The 21,212-nt window shown below is 52.1% G+C and overlaps 4 protein-coding genes across 4 annotated transcripts; 3 read left to right on the plus strand and 1 right to left on the minus strand.

The window, feature by feature from the left end:
• The first annotated feature begins 1,900 nt into the window (after window positions 1-1,900).
• Window positions 1,901-6,394, plus strand: ASM1 (Cell pattern formation-associated protein asm-1). The gene is made up of 7 exons (XM_062875820.1): window positions 1,901-1,917; window positions 1,972-2,584; window positions 2,879-3,387; window positions 3,494-4,407; window positions 4,468-4,600; window positions 4,656-6,025; window positions 6,249-6,394. Exons 4-6 carry the CDS (start codon window positions 3,984-3,986, stop codon window positions 5,992-5,994), a joined length of 1,896 nt encoding a protein of 631 aa, XP_062734348.1. The 5' UTR covers window positions 1,901-1,917; window positions 1,972-2,584; window positions 2,879-3,387; window positions 3,494-3,983; the 3' UTR covers window positions 5,995-6,025; window positions 6,249-6,394.
• A 1,905-nt stretch (window positions 6,395-8,299) lies between these two features.
• QC761_200900 (uncharacterized protein) lies at window positions 8,300-10,906 on the plus strand (the record flags this gene model as incomplete). Its single annotated transcript, XM_062875821.1, has 1 exon — window positions 8,300-10,906. One exon carries the CDS (start codon window positions 8,300-8,302, stop codon window positions 10,904-10,906), a length of 2,607 nt encoding a protein of 868 aa, XP_062734349.1.
• Window positions 10,907-11,661: 755 nt separating this feature from the next.
• On the minus strand, window positions 11,662-14,537 carry QC761_200910 (uncharacterized protein). Its single transcript, XM_062875822.1, has 2 exons — window positions 13,172-14,537; window positions 11,662-13,113 (listed from the first exon to the last, which is right to left on the minus strand). Exons 1-2 carry the CDS (start codon window positions 13,593-13,595, stop codon window positions 11,699-11,701), a joined length of 1,839 nt encoding a protein of 612 aa, XP_062734350.1. The 5' UTR covers window positions 13,596-14,537; the 3' UTR covers window positions 11,662-11,698.
• Window positions 14,538-14,660: 123 nt separating this feature from the next.
• PRO2 (glutamate-5-semialdehyde dehydrogenase) lies at window positions 14,661-15,992 on the plus strand (the record flags this gene model as incomplete). Its single annotated transcript, XM_062875823.1, has 1 exon — window positions 14,661-15,992. One exon carries the CDS (start codon window positions 14,661-14,663, stop codon window positions 15,990-15,992), a length of 1,332 nt encoding a protein of 443 aa, XP_062734351.1.
• Between the last annotated feature and the right edge of the window lie 5,220 nt (window positions 15,993-21,212).

Raw genomic sequence — 21,212 nt, forward strand, 5'->3', positions numbered from 1 at the left:
GATGTGATATGACCCGGTAGTCGCGATATCGGGATGTCATATCTCTAATCTGGGCCGATGAATGCAAAATGAGAAGGGGAGGCAGAACATATCGGACTTTTGGGCGGCGGTATCAAGCCGGCCCCTCCGTACCCGCGGGGCATCTTCTGTCACAGCTGAATCGGCTTGGTTCCCGGCCCTGCGCTTTTCTGGGTAACTGCAGCAGTGTCGAAAAATAACATCATTGGTGTTTGCTCTGCCAGTCTTCCATGCTTGGCTATGGAAGCGTGATGGAACAAGTTGATGGTGGGAGATAGCGTGGTGATCGGCCCAGAGGAGACGGGACGGGTTCGACGGGCTCCCCCGTGTCTCTCACTGCTCTCTTGCGAGGCCCGAAGACAAGGCTGGGGAGGGGGCCTCGGGGAACCACTGCACACCACCGCACACCACCGCTTTCTTGAACTGGCGCGCGGATATCACCAGATGAGAAGTCGGAGCAGTCTCATCGGCTGATTCGTGAAGAAAGCGCCCATCACAGAAACGTGGCTCACTGACGAGCATTGGCCGGCGGCTGTTTTCGAGAGCCTCTCTACCCACACACACCGGCAGGTCCTTCCCGCCGTATTCTCCGAGTGTCCGTTGAGCCTAATGTTTAGCTCTTCTCACTTGCCACTCAAACGGTCTATGAAATGGTGATTATTTTCGTGGCTTGTCTGATGAATGATCCGTTTTGGGATGCCATTTTACCTACCCTCGATGATTTGCGCTACGCCACAGCCAGGACGCCTTCTGATTTGCCAGTGCCAGAGGTCTTGATGGACTTTCCGGGGGGGGGAAAGTAACACGGTATATAGAACACATTCCAACCACCCGTATCCAACTCACACATTTAATCTATTCGTACACGTCCGGAGGCCGAGCGGCAGCATGTCAGCATCACCACCCGCTCATAAGTTCGCAGCTGACTGTTTCCATGAACAAATGGATTCGGACTGAACAACATGATGTGGGGCCAGGCATGGCTGTTACTAGAAGAAGCTGCCCATAGCCACATGGCTCAACATTCTTGCATCTACACTACAGGAGTCTGCCGGCGTATAATAGAGACAAGTCTATTGGCTAAGAAATCTCTTTACACTACAGCTCCCGCTCTGAGAAAGAACCCGGGAGGAAATGCGTTATTCCCCGGCCAATTCTTGCAGAAAAGGTGCCGGCGCTTAGAGGACGGCAAAGCTTCCTTGTTGGGAACCGTTCTTATCAGCTTATCTGATAGGTATCTATATACCCACCAGTTCGGGCACCAGAGCCTTAGTCCAAGCAATCTGCTTGTAAGTCCGGTGGCATGCTCTCAACGTTCGACTAGTAAATATCACTCTACCAACCTGCTTGTCCGAACAGGAGAGGCAATGGCTTGAGGTGATAGCGTGGGCTGTGAGCATCATCCCCCCCTAGGCTGCTGCTCATCATCATCAGTTGTTCGTTTTGTTGCGCACCCCACTCTCTCTTGGACGGGAGGAGAGTGTTTTCTCACACCCGCCCCCTCTTCTCTGTTTTTTTCTCCCCTCTGGTAGCTCGTAGCCAGTGCGACGTTGAAGACGTGTACCCGGGCTCTCGACTGGACGGACTGCCCACACGCCTCCCTGGGTGAGGGCTGCTGTTCCACCGCGGGCCACTAAACACGGCCGCTTACGCACACGCCCCATGATCCCGGTCGCGGCCCACATCCCAACCTCCCGTCTCCAGTCAGATTCGCTCAGAAGTTGTTTTCCCTGGTCGAGCCAGGCCCGGACAACAAACCACACCCTAACCTCCTCTAGCTTAGCCCCATCCTCCATCCCCATCCCCATTTGCCTTCCCCATGGCCTTCCCCTCTCTCCCTCATCACTCTCGTCTCTCGTGTCTTCAGCAGTTGTTGGAAATGAATATCAATGGAGAGAAGTGAGTGATGGAGGATAGAGAAGTAGAAAGACATTTAGCTGAAGGATGGCGTAGTAAACAGCAGAGTTCTCGTAACGGGTAGCCTGGAAAGAAAACGAGAAGCTAACACCGTTGGCCCCTGCTCGCTTGTGTGCTCGGCGGAGGACACTTGCTGCTACCCTGGTTTGCTGCCCTTGCTCCTTGCACACTTGCTGGGGCCCTTTCGCGAAGGTCCCTGCCAGCACCACTCGGCACCACCACCCAGCATTTGGTTTTTGGAGCTCTGCTCCAGGCCTTGCTCGCCTTTTCGCCCTTTTTTTCTGCCAATCTAAGACCTTTCCGGTACTGTCTTTGGGCCATACCCCTCTTGAGTGGTCGGCTGGCGAGCGAGCGGACCAGGGCAACACCGGTACGTACAGCTCAGAGAGAGCGGAACGGGACACCGGGCCAGGCTGGACGAGAGAGAGAAGAGAGAGCTCAGTTGTTTTCTCTGCTGGGGGGGGAGACACCCCGGCAAGCCCACAGAGAGCTGATCATCCTCTCACCACCACCACCTAAATCAGGCCGCATCCCTTCCTCCTCCTTCTCTTCCCTCCTCCTCACCACCGCTCCACCGACCTCCCCCAATTTTTTTTTTCTCTCTTTTGGCTTTTGAAAGAGGCAGGAACGTCTGAGAGGCGAGGAACAGGTACGATCCGATCCGCACACGCACAGTTTTTCTCTTATCCACGCCCACGCCCATGCCCATGCCCACGGCCCCGTCCCCCGCCCCAATTTGTCTCGTTTTTTTTTTATTATTTTTTTTTATTTTTTATTTTTTTTACTGCTTGCTTGCTGGCCGTCCTGAAAATTTCTCCATCTCTTTTCTTTGCTCTGCCTCTTGCTTTGCTCTCTCATCTGCGTCTTGCTGCCTTGGTCATCCCAACTTTTTTTTTGGTTGTGCGCCTGCCGATTTTGGAGCTAACTGAACCTGCATGAGCAGTTGCGCTGAGTCCCGACACCCCGAGTTGCTTGCCGGTTTAACTGGAGGGTCGAGCTACGAACAGAGCGCAAAAACGTTGTCGAGAGGGCCAAAAAGAACGCAATCAGGGACACTCAAAGCTTGTCCCAACCCCAACCGCGTGTCTTTATCGCTGAGTTCAAACGTTGGTCGAGATCACCTGCAATTTTCATCTACCGCTGTTACTTCTGCATCCCACCTGCTGGTACCACCGCCTGCATAAAGTATCTTAACCGCCCCTCGCCACCAAAGCATTGGACAGCCAGCCAGCCCCGACATCACAGAGATCCGCTTTCTCCCTCCATCTGAAGCTCGACTTCCTCGACGACTGCCTCGCGTCCGCTCACGAACACGTCCTTCGTCTTGTTCAGTGATCTGGTCTTGTTGTCAAATCCAACCAACATCTACGGCGTCCAGCATTTTGCTATGCTGGTTTGATCGTGATCGCGGATTCCCATATCGCAACCACGCACCCGAGAAGAAAAAAAAAGGTTCGACCTATACCAACGTTCCTGGCGCCTACCCAGACTAGTACTCGACGCGCCGTCTCTTTTGGAGGAGCCCGAGAAAGTCAATTGGAACTAACCATTGTCTCAGCTACCCAATTGGGCCACTCTAGAGAGCTTGTCGTGCCATCAAGCCTGACTGTCTCGTCTTGTCCCCCTCTTCGGCCCGACAGTAGTCTCCATCGTGGAGACCGGCGGTTACGTGACCGCAAACTCAGATTCACCCAGCTTCGAGAAATACCGAAAAGCTGGATCTCCCGTCGATCTCACAAGGGCATACCCGGGGTCCGTCCACCGAAGTGCCGTACTATCATCAGCAGCGACCGTTGTATGTGAACGAGAGACTGCCATCTTTACCTTTGCCGCAGCCTCCCCAGGCATATTCCTCGAGCGGTTCGTCACCCCGGGTAAGCTCGATATCATCTGCTGCAAGCTCCCACCTTGGTTCGCAGTCGTCCTTCACCTCAGCTGCGTCCTCCAACGGCCCCAAGACCCCAGGCACGCTTTCCCCAACGCTTCCGGGTAACTCTGTACCAGGCCCGCAGAGTCAAGGACATCCAGGATACGAGCATTACCCAGCGATGCAAAGTGGAACGGAGATGTACTACCAACCGGCACCTCACATGTCTACCGGCCAACAGCCGCCCCCGCAGACTGTCACTTCTCACTACGGCCAACAACAACCACCTCTGTTGCACCCAGGTCCTGCTCAATACCCCCCAGCTCCCTATGGAAGTCAGTACGGTTACGGAAATGGCCTTGCCTCTCCGCAGACAGGACCGCCCTCGGTGTCAAACCCGATGGGTGGTGGTCAGCCAGTCCTCCCTCTCCCCGGCGTGAACCAGCCAGGCATGCCCAACAACGCATACACGGCCGGCTTCGACACGACTGGCCAAGTCGCGCCACCGGGTATGAAACCCCGCGTGACAGCAACGCTTTGGGAAGATGAGGGCAGCCTGTGCTTCCAGGTCGAGGCTCGCGGCATCTGCGTCGCCCGCAGAGAAGGTTTGTTAATCCATTGTCCAAGCCATGGCATCGCCTCTGTTTGCTAACTCTGTCGCTCAGACAACCACATGATCAACGGTACCAAGTTGTTGAACGTGGCAGGAATGACACGTGGGAGACGCGATGGTATCTTGAAAAGCGAGAAGGTCAGACATGTGGTCAAGATTGGCCCCATGCATTTGAAGGGTGTCTGGTGAGTGTGGCTCGCTCTTCGTGGCGTGAGGTGACCTGCTAACATGGTTCTTTAGGATCCCATTTGACAGAGCTTTGGAGTTTGCCAACAAGGAGAAGATCACCGAGCTTTTGTACCCCCTATTCGTGCACAACATCAGCTCCCTGCTTTATCACCCTGCGAACCAAAGTCGGGCCAACCAGGTTTTGACCGCGACGGCAGAACGCCGGAAGCAGGATAGTCTGCGCGCAGGTCAACCACCAAATGGCCTGCCGTCTATTCAGCAGCAGCCGCAGCACCACCATCACTCGATGTCCCTTCCCGGTCCTCAAGCTCCTCTCCCATCGCATTCCAGCATGGGCCGCCCCTCGATTGATCGCGCGCACCCCTTCCCCACCCCACCCACCAGCGCTTCCAGTGTGATGGGTCCTATGGGTGCCTCTGAGAACTTTCAATGGAGCCAGCAGAGCATGAACAACGGCCAGTCGAGTCAGATCTCGATTGACACCACTTTGAGCAACAATGCCCGGTCGTTACCCAACACACCTGCGACCACGCCTCCCGGGTCTACCCTTCAAAGTATGCAGAATTACCCCCCGGTCAGCCAACCATATGACAGCTCGCGCCAAATGTACCAGGCACCGCCCCCGCAACAGTCCTCGTACACTTCTGCAAACCCCAACACCCAGGAAAGATCCATCTACGGCCAGTCCAACTACGTAAAAACTGAAATGCCCCCCCCAGCCGGTCGCGCCACGGGCCAGGGAAACGAGCAGGGTGACTCGAAGCCGCAGAATGGGCTGATGCACGGCGAAAACCAGCCTGCCTCTGGACAGGAAGAGGAAGCCGACCACGAGCATGACCCCGAGTACACTCACGACAGCGGGGCCTATGACGCAAACCGCAACTCGTACAATTACAGCAACCCCCAAGTGGCCTCGTTACCAAACGACCACGCTCATCTGTCTCCCGAGATCTCTGGTTCTCCCCACCAAGCTGGTTCCGGAAGAGCGACTCCTAGGACCGCCGCTGCCCCGCAATCATACTATGCCCAGCAAGGTTACCACACACCACCGCGCGCACCCGGTCAACCGTCAAGCAATCTCTATAGCGTGATGAGCAGCGACCGCAATGCTCCCAACGGAACCAACGGCAGTGACGTCTATGCCAGCCAGCCGGACATGAACTCGATGCCAAACGGCTATGCGCCCCAACCACCAGTGCTGAACGGCTCAACGTCCTTGAAGCGCGGTAGAGACGACGATGACGACAGACCGAGCAGCGGCGGTGGCGGCATGTCAATGGACATGAAGAGACGCAAGATGCTTGATGGCAGCGGGTCGATGCCATCACCCACTTTCAACCCCCCCATGGCGCAACCTGCTTCTACCATTCCTTCACAAAGACGGAGGTAATACGGCGATAGCATCTTGATTTTCGCGACGAGTACCATCATTAGCGGCGTTGGCAGGAAATTGTGAGTCTGAACACGAGACGAACCGGATAGTGAGAGACGGGTGCTTCTGTCCAAGCTCTCTTTGCAGAACCAGACGGCAAGCTAGTTCTGTAAAAGCGAAGGCAGAGACCAGACGCACCAAACACACACACATACACCCACACTCCTTGCTCGTTTTCTGTGCAAAATCTTGCTTTTTTGTACTCGCTCAAGACGAACGACCAACAACGAAGGGCTCTTTTTTTTTTCTGGGAGGGCCCGGGTTCTCAAGGACGATTGCTCAGGCGAGCAAAACAGCTGACGATTCTCTTTGTTGGATGCTTGCTGATATGGCTGTACATGGCTGATGAATTAACGGATTTTTTTGCATGGGCTGGCTAGGCGGGTCTAATCACTAAAGAGGATGGGCCAGGGGGGTGAGAGCAGCTTCTCTCATCCCTTGGGTTCGGGATGACATTTTTTTCTTCTCACTCGCCAAAAAACAAAGAAGGTTTTTGTCGGAACCGTCGCCTGTTTATGATCCTAGGCGCGGAGGCGGCAAAGAAATGTGACGATAAAACGGGACTGGACCTTTTTTCTGCTTCTCTGGGGCTGGGGCTGCTGCTGTCGGGTTTCGTGGGGGGACAAACAGGGACGATTACTCGACATAGAGTCGAGGATATCAGAAGATGTCGATTGGGGGATGTGCTCGCACTGGTTGATTGGTCAGCGATGAAAGTCCTGGTTGACTTGGCTGGTGTGGTGGCATAGGATCTGTTGCCGTTATAAACTGTTTCCCATCTTCTGTATGATTGTTCGCATTGGTCGGTGAGCGTTCCGGACATGATGGAAGAAGGAAAGGCGGTTAGCGGGCTCAGATGAGCGAAAGCAGCAGCTGCAGCAGCGGTCGCCTATGAGTGAGAATGCGGTTCAACAGACTTTTTTTTCTCTCTACTCTCTTATCCATTGTTGATTTTTCCTAGCTCATGACGCTTATGACCAATGACTCTCGAATATTATTCTTCTCTTTTTTTTTCTCTCTTTCAATTGCTTCAAACAAAAGTTGCGGGGGCGGGTACGATGGAAGGGGATGGGATAGGGGAAGGCGTGAGGGGTTAGGGGTTGTTGTTGCTGTTGTTGTGTGTATGTTGCTGCTGACTGATGATGATGTCAAATGATGGATGGTTTTTCGTTTTGATGTCGTCGCGCGTTGGAAATGGTTGATGGATTGGAAATGGTTGATGGGGTTTTGGTGGGAAGGGGGATGGATGTTTTTTTTTTTTTTTTTTTTGGATTGTTTTTTCTGTTGTGTTTTTGAGGTTTTTGAGGTTTTTATCAGAGTAACGACTTTATGAGAAAAAAGAGAGATTTAAAGTTTACAACAACCAAAAAACAAAAAAAATGAGTGCCTTTGACAGATGCGGCATGTGAAGAAGACGGGATAGGAAATAGGGGGCGTGGTTTTGTGTTAGTTGATTTTGTCTTGTGAGATAAGTGCTGTGGTTTTGTTTGGTTTTGATCTGTTGTTGACATCATCATCAGGGGCGGCAACGCGGCGGCACGGTCTAGTTTGCGGCCGGTGAGAATAAGGGGGTATGATTGATGGTGGGTAGGGTGGTAGATTAACAGAGACCGCGATCAAATGTCAAGGTTGTGTTTGTAGATGCTTGTCATGGTCCTCTCATAGACTGCGAGTCTCATGTGCCGCCAATCGACGCCGATCATGACTACTACATCCTGGCCCATTTATATTCAAGGGGTTGATATACAGTTCACTTGAACCTCAGGTGTAGTCCCTTGGACGAAACTTTGTTGGGGCGGCTGTCCTTCCAATCTGTCGAAACATCTGGATGGCTATTCAAGGCATGAATGTTGAAACGGCGGGTTTAAGGGGGGTGGAGACACATGCACAGGGACGCGCACATGTAAGGGGCAGGTCACGTGTCATAACCGTTGCTGGGCCACAGGGATAAACAGGCACAAACGCTGGCCTGAGTCGAAATGATTGGCTGGCCAGGACCAGGTGCCGTCGCAATCAAAGCAATTTCCCCTAGAGGGACAGGCCACTGGAAGCACTGAATATCAGCGCCATAACTCTGGTGCAAGTACCACCGGCATCACAACAACATCCCACCACCGACAAATCCCTTTTCGCACAAGATTAGCTGGCTGGATTTCGGGGCTCTCTGCTTGCGATTTCTACTGACAGATTACCTATCTGCAGCACACCTGACGCGGGTAACTGACTTGCTTTTGTCCGTGTACACACTGTGATCGACCGCACCATGGCAGCGCCGTTATCGCCGACGCCGAGCGCGGCTCTCAATTTCTCAACGCCATCGGGCAGCCTGCACCACGGCAGACCGTACGAAGCTCGACCTTATTTGATGAGCGATTCCTCCACCTCACAGCCGGACCGTTATAGCACCGAGAACGGCGCCGTCATCGTCGAGGAGCAGCAGAGCAGCAGAAACAACCACCACCACCACCACCGCAGCCGCGACGGGTCGCCTACCCCGCGTGGATCCTCACCGCCCAAGGTTCGCCCTGGTTCAACCTCGCGCATCATGTCGGGCAACGAACTTTCACCGCTCAAGATTCTGCAGTCGCACCAGCACGCGCAGGTTCAGGCGGCACACCAACAGCAAAGTTCAGCCTCATCATCACAGCCCACTTCTGCCGATTCTACTAGTAGTGGTCAACAGCCAGAAGATCTGGCGTCGCCTCCTCCGCCAAGGAATTCTTCTTCCATGCCCCCGCCGCCGGCGCTGCAAAGCCCGAGAAAAGCACCGATCAAGAGATTTCCCATCCGAGTCAACCAGCCCGGCCAGTTGTCCTCGTCCAACGAAAGCTCGCGACGCCCGTCCAACGAACGCCGCGGGTCTGACGAGCAGCAGCAGCGATTGGGCAGCTCCATGGGATCGTCGTCCCACCGGCCGGAAAACATGCTGGAGAACGAGGGGGTGAAGCACGCGATTGAGATTTTTGAGGATGACATCAACTCTGATGATCACAACGACGATGAGGTTGATATGGATGATAGCAACAACCGTCACAGACCGAGGGACGCAGACGGGGACGAGAGGATGGGCATGCAGGACGAGACGACGATGGACGATGACGACATTGGCGCGAACGATACCATGACCAGCACATTTAGCACGTTTTCCGCGGTGCCAAAGGCGACGGTTATGGGCATGAGGAGTGACAGCCCGACCAAGTTTTCCATGTCCACCTCGTCAGGGCCGACGCCGAGGGGGGGGAGGGCGAATAATGGGACGGGGGTTCCGGACCGGTCGGGCGCGCAGCAGTTGTATGACGGTGGGGGTTCGACGAATCTGATGGACTTTACGGAGAATTTGCGGTTTGGGAGTTATGGAGCTCAGCCTATGCCTTCGAGACGGGGTGGTCAGGCGTCGCTGTCGTCGTCGACGACGTCGGGAAGGGGGGTGGGTGCTACGCCGCAGAGGAGTGGGGTTGCGAATCTGCTTGATTTTGATATCCCCCCAGCGCCGACGCCAAGGAGCGTTCCGACTATTACTCCTCGGGAGCTGGAGTCGCTCAAGTCGGGGTTTTTGTCGGAGATTTCGAGTTTGAAGGCGAGCCTTTCTGGCAAGGAGGCTGAGGTGCAGCATCTTAAGACTGCGGTGGGGGATGCGGAGAAGAGGGTGGGAGAGTGCATGGAGCAGCTTCGTGAGATCCAGGATGTGCACGAGTCCCTGACTACCGAGAAAGACTCTTGGGAGCGCCGAGGAAGGGAGATGGAGGTTGTTCTGCGGCAAGTCAAGGAAGAAATTGTCATGACCCAGCGCGAGAGAGAGGAGTTGGAATTCAAACTTCACGAATCAGAGCAGAGAAGAGAGGCAGCAGAGATGATGGCCCAAGACGCCGAGTCGAAAATGGCGGGTATGAGAGCTGGTCAGGCAGCCGGGAGCCATAACGCCCCTGGACAGGCGATCAACGCCAACAAGGAGGTCGAATTGGCCGTCGAGCGAGTAGCCAAGGACCTCCACGCGCTTTACAAGTCCAAGCACGAGAACAAGGTTGCCGCCCTGAAAAAGAGCTACGAGACGCGCTGGGAGAAGAAAGTCCAAGGTCTGCAGGCTCAGCTGGACGAACTGACGCGAGAGAATGAGGACTTGCGTCATGGGAGGGCGAACCAGATCAACAACCTCAACCACCACCGCATTGCCGAGCTGGAGGAGGAGCGCGCGCAGAATGCGGCTCATATCCGTGAGCTGGAAGCCGAGAGCCAGAAGTTGGAGGCTATCCTGAGGACTGTTCAGGCTGACAATGCCGAGCTGAGGCTGCTTTTGGAGAGGGAGCGGGTCGAAAAGGGGGAGCTGGTGCAGCTGGCGGAGGAGATGATGAATATGCAGGCCACCCTTGCTGCTGCTGCCCCTGCGCCTGCGCCTGCGCCGGAGCCGGAGCCCGCGCATGCTCCTGCTCCTGTTAGGACGATCAAGTCCCCTTCTCCTGAGCCAGCGCCAGTTGTTGCGCCTACGCCGAGCAAGACGCCGAATCGGAGGCAGAGCATGCTTGGTGGACCTGCAAAGACGCCTGGTACCGGGCTGGGAGTGAGATCGAGCATGCCGCCGCCCAGTAGGTCTACTGGGTTGGGGGTCACGGATGAGAATCATGCTCCTCCCACGGGGAATAATTTCCGGATGAGCGTCGGGCCAGGCGGGTTCAGAGCTTCTGGATTGAGGGCTCCGGGAGGAGGCCCGCAAAAGATGGGACTGGCGAGGAGCGGGAGTGTAGCTGGGCTGCATGAGAGGACCAAGAGCTCGAGCAGCGGCACTGGAGGACTACCCCGCCCCGGATCGGGGCAAGGGAGGGGGTTGATGGGCGGCGGTGGGTACAGCAGCGGTTATGGGAGGAGAAATGACTGAGGGATGGGTTATGAGATGATGATGCCTTGTACGGATTTTGACGATTTTTTTCTTTTTCTTTTACAGCTCTGGTTCTTTTTTGTTGTTGTTTGTTGCAAAAGACTATGGCGTGTGGGGCGGGAAGAGAGGGGGGTGAGTTGCTGCATGTTTGTTGGTTGACTGTCATTCTCGATTTGTTTTTTCTACAAGGCCATACTGGCGGTGTGGGCAATGGGTTCTTGAGGTATTTTCGAAGGAGGAAAAAGTTAAAGTCAGTCATGGAGGGAGGGGTAAAGGCGGCGTACGTAGTAGGGAAAGATATTTCAGATACCCCCCCTTTGCATATAGGCCATTAGCTATTTCATGATTTCTTTTCTTTTTTTCCCCCCTCCCCCAAGGCTTGTACTGCTGTTCTTTTGTGCTTCTTGGGATGGGTGGTGCTTGTCCGGTTTCTGGCTATGATAGACATGTTCGCGGCGGATTGATTTGGGGCTTGTATCCAGTATCATAAAGGCATCTCCTCTTGTTAAGATCGTAAATTTATTGTGTAATCATTCATCTAGTTTCTCCCACTGGATAGATATCTCATGTCGATCTGGTCTTGGACGAACAAGTATTGAAACCTTTCAAAAGTTTGTAATCTATTAATAATTATTCATCAAAAAGTTTCAGCTAGGTCTCCTAAGCTAGGTATCAGGTAGGTATCAGGGCCTCGTCTACAAAGTCGTGCGGTCGTTTGATAGTCATAAGTAATATACACGCGCCCGCCTCTCCAACCCTTTCCCTTTTTTCTAACTCCAATTCTTTGTCTCCTCACTGCTTATCCTCCTTGTCACACATCTCCTCCAACCTAATATCCCCATCCATCTGCCCCAACTCCTCATTACTCCGCTGCCCGTGATGCACCATCTTTACATTATTCCCCAGCGCCTCATCCATCTCCCTCCTCCACTTCTCACCCCTCCTCTTCAACAAGAAAATCGCCCCATTCCCCGTGATCCACGCAAATAATCCCACCATCAGACACAACCACCGATTCCCCATGGCGTCAATCAACGGCTGTGCAAGAATCGCTCCCACGCAAGAGACAAAGTTTCTCACAAAGTTATTGACCGCTACCCCAGACGAACTTCTTTGGGGCATGAACTCTGTCAGCATTGTCGTTACCGCACCAAAGACTAACATACTCCCTACTCCAAAGAGAAAGGTGGCGATGGCTGGGGCGGCAATGTACTTGAGCCCCTGACTAGCAGTGAAACCGTACACGATGAGAGAAAGCGGGTATAGAGAAGCAGCAAGCCACATGTTCTCTCCCATACGGTCCTCAGGGAGGTATATCAATTTGGGGGGGTTGACGCTGTCGTCGAAGCGGCCGGCGCGAAGTGCTTCGCGCTTCATTATGTGGTCGAGCCAGCGGCCGCCGACGATGGAGGCGGTGATGTACCCCAAGGAAGGAGCGAGATACATGCAGCCGATGATGGTGCTTGTGAAATTGTAGGGTGGAGTGGAATAAGTTGATTGAATGGAGATGTTGAGGACGAAGAGAGAGCCAAAGGCCACGCTGGCCGAATAGACTGATATCAGCACCGGTGGATAGCGAAGGTAAGCAAGGACGGTGAGGGGGTCCCAAAGGAAGCGCTTGACGGTTGAAGCGGCGGATTTGATCGATTTGGCTGTCGTGGTGACACGGGTCAGAGGGTTGGCGGTTGGATTGGGGGAGCTGATGGGGGCTGTAGCCGGCTTCTTGTTGGCAAGTGTTTCTGGAAGACAGAAGAAAATCATGAGGAGCATGACGCCACCGTAAATAGTCAGGAACCACATCGTCGAACGCCAACCAAAGGCCCCAGATAAGCTACCGCCAGTAAGGGGGCTAATCAGCGGGCCGATGAGAGGGCCGAGATAAAAGAGGCCCATAGCTCTCCCACGCTCGGCCGGTTCCCAGATATCGGCAATGGTGCCGGCGCCGACGGCCTGAACAGAAGCTGACGCACCGCCTCCCAAGATTCTCATGACGATCAACATTGAAATATTGACGCTGATGGCGCTGAGTGCCGAGAAGACGACAAACATGGTGAAGGAAATGATGTAAATTGTCCGGCGGCCGAGGGTTTCAGAGAACGACGACCACCAGAGAGGAAAGATGGACATGGCAAGCATGTACATGGCCACCGTCAAATTAGTAATTGTGGTGGTTGCGTTCAACTCTTTTGCCAGGTCAGGGAGGGCAGCTACACGTTGTCAGTCAGCCTCCACAGTGTAGAGGGAAGAGGAAGAAACAAGACTCACGCAGAAATATACCAGAACCCATAGGGGCGCCAGCGGCAGCTAGAGCAACGACAGCTGTGATGGTCCATTTGGTGCCTCTCTTGTATTCTAGTGGTGTCTCAACTTCGGGAATTATGGTGAATCTTCCAAACAGGCCACGCCGTTGGGATCTTGGAACGATAGGATTGTTTGGTCGAACAAAGGAAGAGCTCCGCCGCGATCTCGTCTGGGTGGGTTGAGTAGGAGAGAGTACATTCTCACGGTGTGATAGGCCTATCCCACCCTGGCCGGGTACATCATCCACGATGACGGCTTCTTCATCGGTGCTTATCGACGTTCCTGTGTGGCTGCCGACCTCGAACTCTTCTTGGCCCGGGGACGATGGTCGGTCCGGCTTGGCAACGGATCCGGACGGACCATTCTCGTCAGAAGAGCCAACGGCCATGACCTGTTAGACTTCGATAAGATGAGTGCTGAAAAGGAGCGGCGGGCCTGTCGTTGGTAGCCCCATATGATAGGGGCAGGTTCGATCGATGACGAAATAGGAAAGGAAAAGATTCCTAACATCTAGTATAAATAAGGGACGATATGAAATATTATTTTAGGGGAGGTAGAGCTTGGCCGGGAATAAGCAGGCCGAGTGGGTGCTTCGACATCCTCGGCATCGCTTCTTCTGGGGCCGTTCCCAGTCCCGGGGCACGGTCAAACAAGCCGGTCTCTTTTAGCGTTGAGGAAGGAGCTGGCTGCCCCATGGGGAATCATCCATGGGAGTGCGGGTACGGGGTATGAGCCTGTAGCCGAGTGGATGGGAACCTATTACCAAGCAGTTCCTTCCACTGATACTGAATCAACAAGCTTCCGATACCCGTTGAGTTTTTAGTTCGGACGAACATCTCGAAGCACCAAAAGAAGCCGCCTTTGACCAACGGCTCGGAAGCGAAAGCGGCGAAATCACCCTTCTAGACGGCAAATTCGGCAACTCGCGACAAACTGCTCCTGTTTCCAGCACACCATGACAAACCGATTCCAACCGCCTCGTTTTGCGCACGCCTTGTGCTCACTGCCGTGGCATCATCGATAAATGAAAAGTCGGGAAACATAGGTATGAGCGGGAAAGATGCAGCATCGCTGCTGACTGCATTGGAGAAAATGGCGGCAAATCCATTGCTTCGGCCGGAAGAGGATATAAGATGAGGAGGAAGGATCAATGTTAAGGAGAGCAGCAGTCCTAACAGGCAGAATCATGGAGACACTGGGCTATCGGCCGTGATACTACCGTCCTGCCGGGCACCTCAATGGGTTGTTGTTGAAAGATGCAGGGACGTCCAGCCCTAAAGACTTTGACAGCACCCCGCAACCCCACATTGACTCACCCTCGCCCTGCCGCGTTGGAGGGGCACAACATGTGCCCCTCTGTGTCTTCCGACCTACGGCCTGGCACCCGGTGACGACACTTGAAAAAGAATCCACTGGGATTTTTATATCAGCAGTAATAAACCTTCAAGTCAAAATGTCTCTTACCAGCGCCTCCCCCCTCGAAGCCGCTCAGTCGGCCAAGTCAGCTTCCCATATCCTTGCCACACTCTCAGCCGATGCGCGCAATGATGCTCTCACAGCTATTCACTCGGGACTCACAGCTGCTCGCGATGACATTCTTGCCGCCAACGCCAGGGATCTCGAGCTTGCGCGCAAGGCTGCTGCCGATGGGCAGTTGAGCCAAAGTCTCGTCTCACGTCTAGACCTGACTAAGCCCGGCAAGTGGGAGGATATGCTCAAGGGCATCCTCGACGTCCGTGGCCTCGAGGACCCTGTTGGCCGTGTTACTCTGCGCACCCAACTCGATGAAGGTCTCAGCCTCGAACGGGTGACCTGTCCCATTGGTGTTCTCCTCATCATTTTCGAGGCTCGTCCTGAGGTCATCGCCAACATTGCCGCCCTCGCTATCAAGTCTGGCAATGCGGCCATCCTCAAGGGTGGCAAGGAATCTACCGAGTCTTTTGTCGCTATCTCACGCGTCATCTCCTCTGCTCTCGAAAAGACCCAGGTTCCCAACGGAGCCGTCCAGCTCGTCACCACCCGCGATGTTATCCCCCAATTGTTGGCTCTTGACAAGTGCGTTGACCTGGTCATCCCCCGTGGTGGCAATGAGTTGGTGAGGTACATCAAGGACAACACCAAGATCCCCGTCCTGGGCCATGCCGACGGTCTCTGCTCCATCTACCTCGATTCCTCTGCCGACAAGGCCCTTGCGGAAAAGGTTATCGTCGACTCCAAGACCAACTATGTTGCCGCCTGCAACGCTCTTGAGACTCTTCTTGTCCAAGAGTCGGCGCTTTCTCTCCTTCCCGATGTTGCCACTGCCCTCGCAGCCAAGGATGTTGAGCTTCGTTGCGATGCTGCCTCCAAGGCCGCTCTCGCCAACACCCCTGGCCTCAAGATTGTTGACGCCATTGAGGAGGACTTCAACACCGAGTTCTTGTCTCTGACTCTCGCCATCAAGGTCGTTTCTGGCTTGAGCGAAGCTATCAACCACATCAACTCCCACGGTTCCCACCACACAGATGTTATCCTCACTTCTAACAAGGAGGATGCTGAGACTTTTATGAATGCTATCGACTCGGCCGGTGTGTACCATAATGCCTCAACCAGATTTGCTGACGGAATGAGATATGGTTTCGGCACTGAGGTGGGTATCAGCACAAACAAGATTCACTCAAGAGGACCGGTGGGGTTGGAGGGTTTGATGATTTACAAGTACAAGATTCGTGGTTGTGGCCAAGGTGCGGGTGACTATGGGGAGGGTAAGAGACAGTACCTTCACCAGAAGTTACCTTTGGAGTAGATCTATCTCAGAGGGCTTGACACAAAATCGGTGCATATCGGAAGACAAAATGGGCATCATGAATGACGACGAAAAATATACAGCTCAACTTCGAAGGTTATAGCAATTGGACTGGTTTGAAAAGCTTAGTGAGACAAAAGCAAAGTCTTGCCAAAATTCCTATTTGCATGTTCAAGTTCCGTGGGCGAATGCGATGCGCAAGACAGTCTCCTCTATCAATGGCGACGCTTTACGTATGTTCTTCTGCTGACTAAGCAAAACCCTGGAAGCCCCTTTTTCCACGGTTCGGGGGGGAAACGAAGCCGCAAGACTACAGTTGCACACTGGCAGTCTTCTCTACCTATTACATATTCTCCGGTAGTTGAAGGTTTACATGTCACTGAAGCTTCCCCCCAACAGAAAAAGAATGATCCTTTCAAACTGTGATTGTGTACATAGGTACTTGCTTGTTGACGTTCGAGTTTCTCACCAAACACATCTCCCACGTAACCCAGGTCCTTTATTTCCAGAGAAAATATAGACTGCATATACAGCTCCGCTGGGCCAATCAGAAGAAGTTGGTTCGCGAAATGGTATTGCAGCAAGATCTTCGCCACCTGATTCACACCAGACCGGCATGCAGTAGGTTGCCGATGGCTCTTCAACCAGGTCCATTAATGTGCGACGACCATTGATTTATGTTGCATTTCCAACTTATGTCACCGAAGCTCGTTTCTCACTGGCCGGGATGTAGGACAGGCAGATTCAGCCTTCTTGGGGTATACATGACGACTTGAGGGACCGGGGAATTGATGCTTTTCAACTACAATATATGCTGTTGTTCTCTATTCCGGTGTCGGGACGTCAAAGCTTACTACCCTAACAAGAGCCTATCAAAAACACACATGGCTTAATGGGACATACACTTTATTTTGTGATTAATGAAGCCGCAGGGGGACCGTGACCCAGTTGTTTCCTCCAAGGGGTCAGACGCCGTTGAGTTGCTTTCCCCAAAGCCTGGGGGTCTTGGCCGGGTTGAGGGATCGTCTGAATATCTATTTTATAAAGTCTACTTCTGTCCAACACCTTCTCTTGTCTGGCCAGACTTTCTCTTCCTGTGTCTATCACCCTCATTGTGTTCCATTCTATTGTTTCCTTAAGAGAGGGCCATAAAACCTACCTGCCAATAGTCAAGCCCCGAACCGATCAATCATGCCACAAATCCTCAAAGCCATACGGATGGTAAAGAAGACGGAAAAGGCACCTCGAGATACCAAACCCGGTCTCAACAGCCTGATCATAGCAAAGCCCTTGAAGATATCGATTACAAAATCACCACCTTCATCAACACACGATATGCTCCCACACTTCACGAACTCGAAGGCAGCACCCAGTATATAGGACCGCAGCAAGTCCTGAGGACTCTCCCACCGATACAAAACGAGGTTGGCAACAACATATGGCAATAACATGTGCAACAGGACGGCAAGGCTGAATCAAAACTTTGGGAGGCAAAAGCATCACACATTCCAGGCCTTGCTATTATTTGTGTTTTTCTGCTACTAGTTCTCTCACTCCTTCTCCACTCAACACATTCACTCGGAGTTCACAGCAAGACCACAGATAGTGGTAGATGGGGTGCTGGTTCGGTGTGGTGATATATCACTACAGTTGCTTTTCTCTTTGGACAGATAACATGGCCGTGATTAGTTGTTCTGAGAGACATGTTACAGTTTCGGGGATGGAAAATGCGGCTTGATGAAGAGAGAATTGAGGTTTCTTACCAAGTGATGTAGTTGACGGCTTGGGGTAGGGATTGGGAGGGAGATGGGGACGCGGGCTGAACTGACATGGTGATGTACTGGGCTACGCCTATGTAGGTAGGTAACAATAAAGACTCTATCAACCACCAGGTTGGCTTGTATCGATATTTCCGGACTTGTATCCCATAAACAATCAGAGAAGTTGCCCTCTGCAGTCGGCAAAAATATGATGGATAGCAGAATTAGTGCATGTATGACATCAAAATGTGGTGGCCTGCCACAGTCCAGAGTACCAGACTGTCTCTAGCATTTTTATAGAGATCTCTTTTCATAGGGTCAGGTAGAGCTTCAAGGGCTCGCAGGTAGGTAAGGTAGGTACGTACTTCGGTTGATACCAATAGTTCATGGTTAGATAATGTACCTTTCACTGAAGAGATTGCATCGGGAAAACGACCCCTCTTCCGCAGTACAAGTGCAGTTTTAATTTCCCCTTCTTATCGATCCCGCCCATCTACAAAACGCTGCAGGTGGGCTCGTTGACCGCTTCTGACGCTGCATCAGGTGCATGTGATTGATTGGTCGGAGCAGAACGTCTCTTAGAGCAGCATACAGTTTCACTGATACCCAAAACACTCACAGGATGACTGCCTCTCTTGAATATTAGGGCCGCACGACACTGCGCGGCTGGCAGACAACCAACCTCATAACTCATCGCCCCAACTCCCACGGGCCGCCTCATGTACGCTTCCTCTTGCTATTGCTATTTATCTGCTATAAGTATATATAGTTCGCTTTTCCCAATCTCCCTTTATCCAATATCCTGAACTTATCCCTCGTACTCAGACGACTATCCTCCATCAACATCCATTCTTTAACTCTTTACTCGTTCTCAGGCATCATGCTTGGCTTCAAGTCTAAGAACAAGACTAGACAGGAGAACGAAAGAATATCCGAAGTTACCAACAAAAGACTGGACAATATCAACAACAAGCTCTTCACCATTGACAGCAAACTTGACGCTATTCTTAACAACCGCCGTCACAATGCTATATACGAGCTTGATGCCCCTTCTCAGCCCATCCGGCCATTGCCAGCCCTAAGAGATCATGACCAGCTAATAGCCCACCCCATCTTACAACAACGACCTCGCCAAGAACAAGAAGTAGAAACAGAAGCCCGAGTCACCCAGCCATAACCTTTGACTGCCAACAATGCCATCATAATTTTCTCCGTGGGGGGTTGTCTACTTATAGTCTTCTTACTTGGCTAGGTAAGCCCACAGGGGCTTCATTGAGGTTCCGGAGATATACCTCTGAAATCTTCTTTTTCTTTTCATGTATTGGGAGAGGTTTGGGTGAACATAACATGAGAGTTAAGAGTATACCAAGGCACAAAATTGGAGGTATGAATAGGTTAACATGTATGTAAAAGATGAGAGAGATTGGGTACGTGGCATCGAAAGAGACTCAGGGACACCGTGGGATACGCCGAACCTGGGAAAATTCATACTCTTTGTTGGCAGGTTGGCGATTCGCAGGCGGGTGTATGAAACGTAGTTCGTTTATTAAAAGTTTTCTAATTACCATTCACTACCTCTTTCGACCTCTTTCTCTTCGACAAGCGGTAGATCCATACAAACTGGTCAGGCATTCAAAAGGCTGACTTAGTTTAAATAAACAAATAGGTCTAATATCACCACAATGGCTGTAGGCTATCCACATTCCATGAACAGGGCCATCACTATTACGATATCGATAATACTCATATGGGTTCCTGGCGTTCTGGGCGAGAGTTCTGTTAAGCAGTCAGTTCTGAAGCAGGATAGCCCTTCGCATGCTTTTGACACAACAGAGAAGCACACAGCACCACGAAAAGGTAGGTATGGTAGGTATGTTCAATTCTCACATGTCCTGCATAGTAATTCTTGGATGAGAGGAACTCAGCTCGGCTTCTACCAATGGTGTTAGCTCAACACCCCTTCCACATACCCCTCCTCTACCCACACCTATTGGCAACGTACTGCAAGGGGTTCTTTTCAGCAACGCCCCCACCATCATCACAAGTGCAAAAAGAAGGGAGGAACTGAACAACGGGAATAACGGGAAACGAAATAAGCATGCCCAGTCACCCCTCTACAGGTTTATATACAAACTCAACGCCCAGTTTCGTGAATCTTTAGCAGAAGCCTCACAGATCATTGAGGTACCTTATATTGTTCAATACTATCGTCTTCTGCTGAACAGCTTCTTCCCAGTTTCAAGAGATCATCACTCGCATTCATCACTTCCACACATACTTCATTGCTACTTCCTAACCACGCAAAACATCAACACCAAATCATCTATTGACCTTCAGAGGTCAACCAATCATGTCACGCCTTCTCAAAGCCACACGTGCGCGTGAACAGAAGACTGAATCAGACTTTCAGCATGTCAACCCAGGATTCGATAAATTGATCATGACCAAGCTCGAAGATATAGATCACAAGATCACCACCTTCCTCAGCACCCACAACAGCACACCCGTGAGATATGAGCTCGAAGGCAATGCCCAGCATATCTGGCCACCAGTTCACAGGGATATTCCACGACAGCGATACGGTATCAATGATGATGTGCACCAGCAGCGGCATGACCCAAGACATTTTGGCGATGACGAGAAGTCTGTTGGGGAAGAAAATCCAGTCCAAGTTCAACCACTACTGGGGCGGGAATTGGCCAGCCACGCTCTGGCTTTCAATTCTCGCGTTTACTTTTGTGATATTCCTTCTCTCGTTCCTCCTCAAGTAAATATTTAAATTGGGGCTTTTGCAGCATTCGGCTTTGTCTTCTTTTGTGTTAAACAAACAGGCTCCAGGGTATCTGAATAGCTAGGAGGAATAGGAGACACGCATCTCAGATCGCTGTCGATGGGTCCATTGATTCGGTGTGTACTCCGATATGATGATGAATGGGACGTAATGGGATATGTTGTTACGTGGTTGACCAAACAATTATTCTCGAGAAGTTAGAAGTGTGGTATTCCTTCTTGGCTCTGGGGACAGTTGGAAATGTCATGAAAGAGGGCGAGGGAATGGATATTTCGAGATCCCTGGGAAGGCCTTTTGGTGATAAAACCGCGAGGGAGGGACAGTTTTGCCGCTGGCAGTCGGTAGGGGACTGTTGTTGGTTGTTTGTAGTGCAGGCTTGTGTCAAATGAATAGAAGAAGACAGTCTTCATGGAGCTACATGGATGTCTAAAGTCAGATACTTGCCCAATGAAGACGTCATATAAGGCCAAAAGACTTTGAAGAGATAATAACATAGGTGTTCTGAAGTATCTTAGCTTGAGTAAAAGATTACAAAGGTGCTGGTTGACCCAGGGATTCAGAATACCGCAAGGCACGTAAGACTGGATTTTAGCATAATAGTCGTATTGAAAGGTTCCTGTAAGTGTCATGTTGGACCACATACGGACGGCCTTGTAAATTCCTATGTAT

The sequence above is a fragment of the Podospora bellae-mahoneyi genome, chromosome 2 (genome assembly GCF_035222275.1).
Source record: "Podospora bellae-mahoneyi strain CBS 112042 chromosome 2, whole genome shotgun sequence".
In the NCBI taxonomy this organism is placed as follows: Eukaryota; Fungi; Ascomycota; class Sordariomycetes; order Sordariales; family Podosporaceae; genus Podospora; species Podospora bellae-mahoneyi.

What these genes read in the sequence shown, in the direction of transcription:
- ASM1 (XM_062875820.1), top strand. Translation starts at nt 3,984, where the DNA reads ATGCAAAGTGGAACGGAGATGTACTACCAACCGGCACCTCACATGTCT. An exon ending in CTGCGTCGCCCGCAGAGAAG is followed by an intron (nt 4,408 to 4,467) that starts GTTTGTTAATCC and finishes TCTGTCGCTCAG; the next exon opens with ACAACCACATGATCAACGGT. An exon ending in ATGCATTTGAAGGGTGTCTG is followed by an intron (nt 4,601 to 4,655) that starts GTGAGTGTGGCT and finishes ATGGTTCTTTAG; the next exon opens with GATCCCATTTGACAGAGCTT.
- QC761_200910 (XM_062875822.1), bottom strand. Translation starts at nt 13,595, where the DNA reads ATGGCCGTTGGCTCTTCTGACGAGAATGGTCCGTCCGGATCCGTTGCC. An exon ending in GGGTTCTGGTATATTTCTGC is followed by an intron (nt 13,114 to 13,171) that starts GTGAGTCTTGTT and finishes GACAACGTGTAG; the next exon opens with CTGCCCTCCCTGACCTGGCA.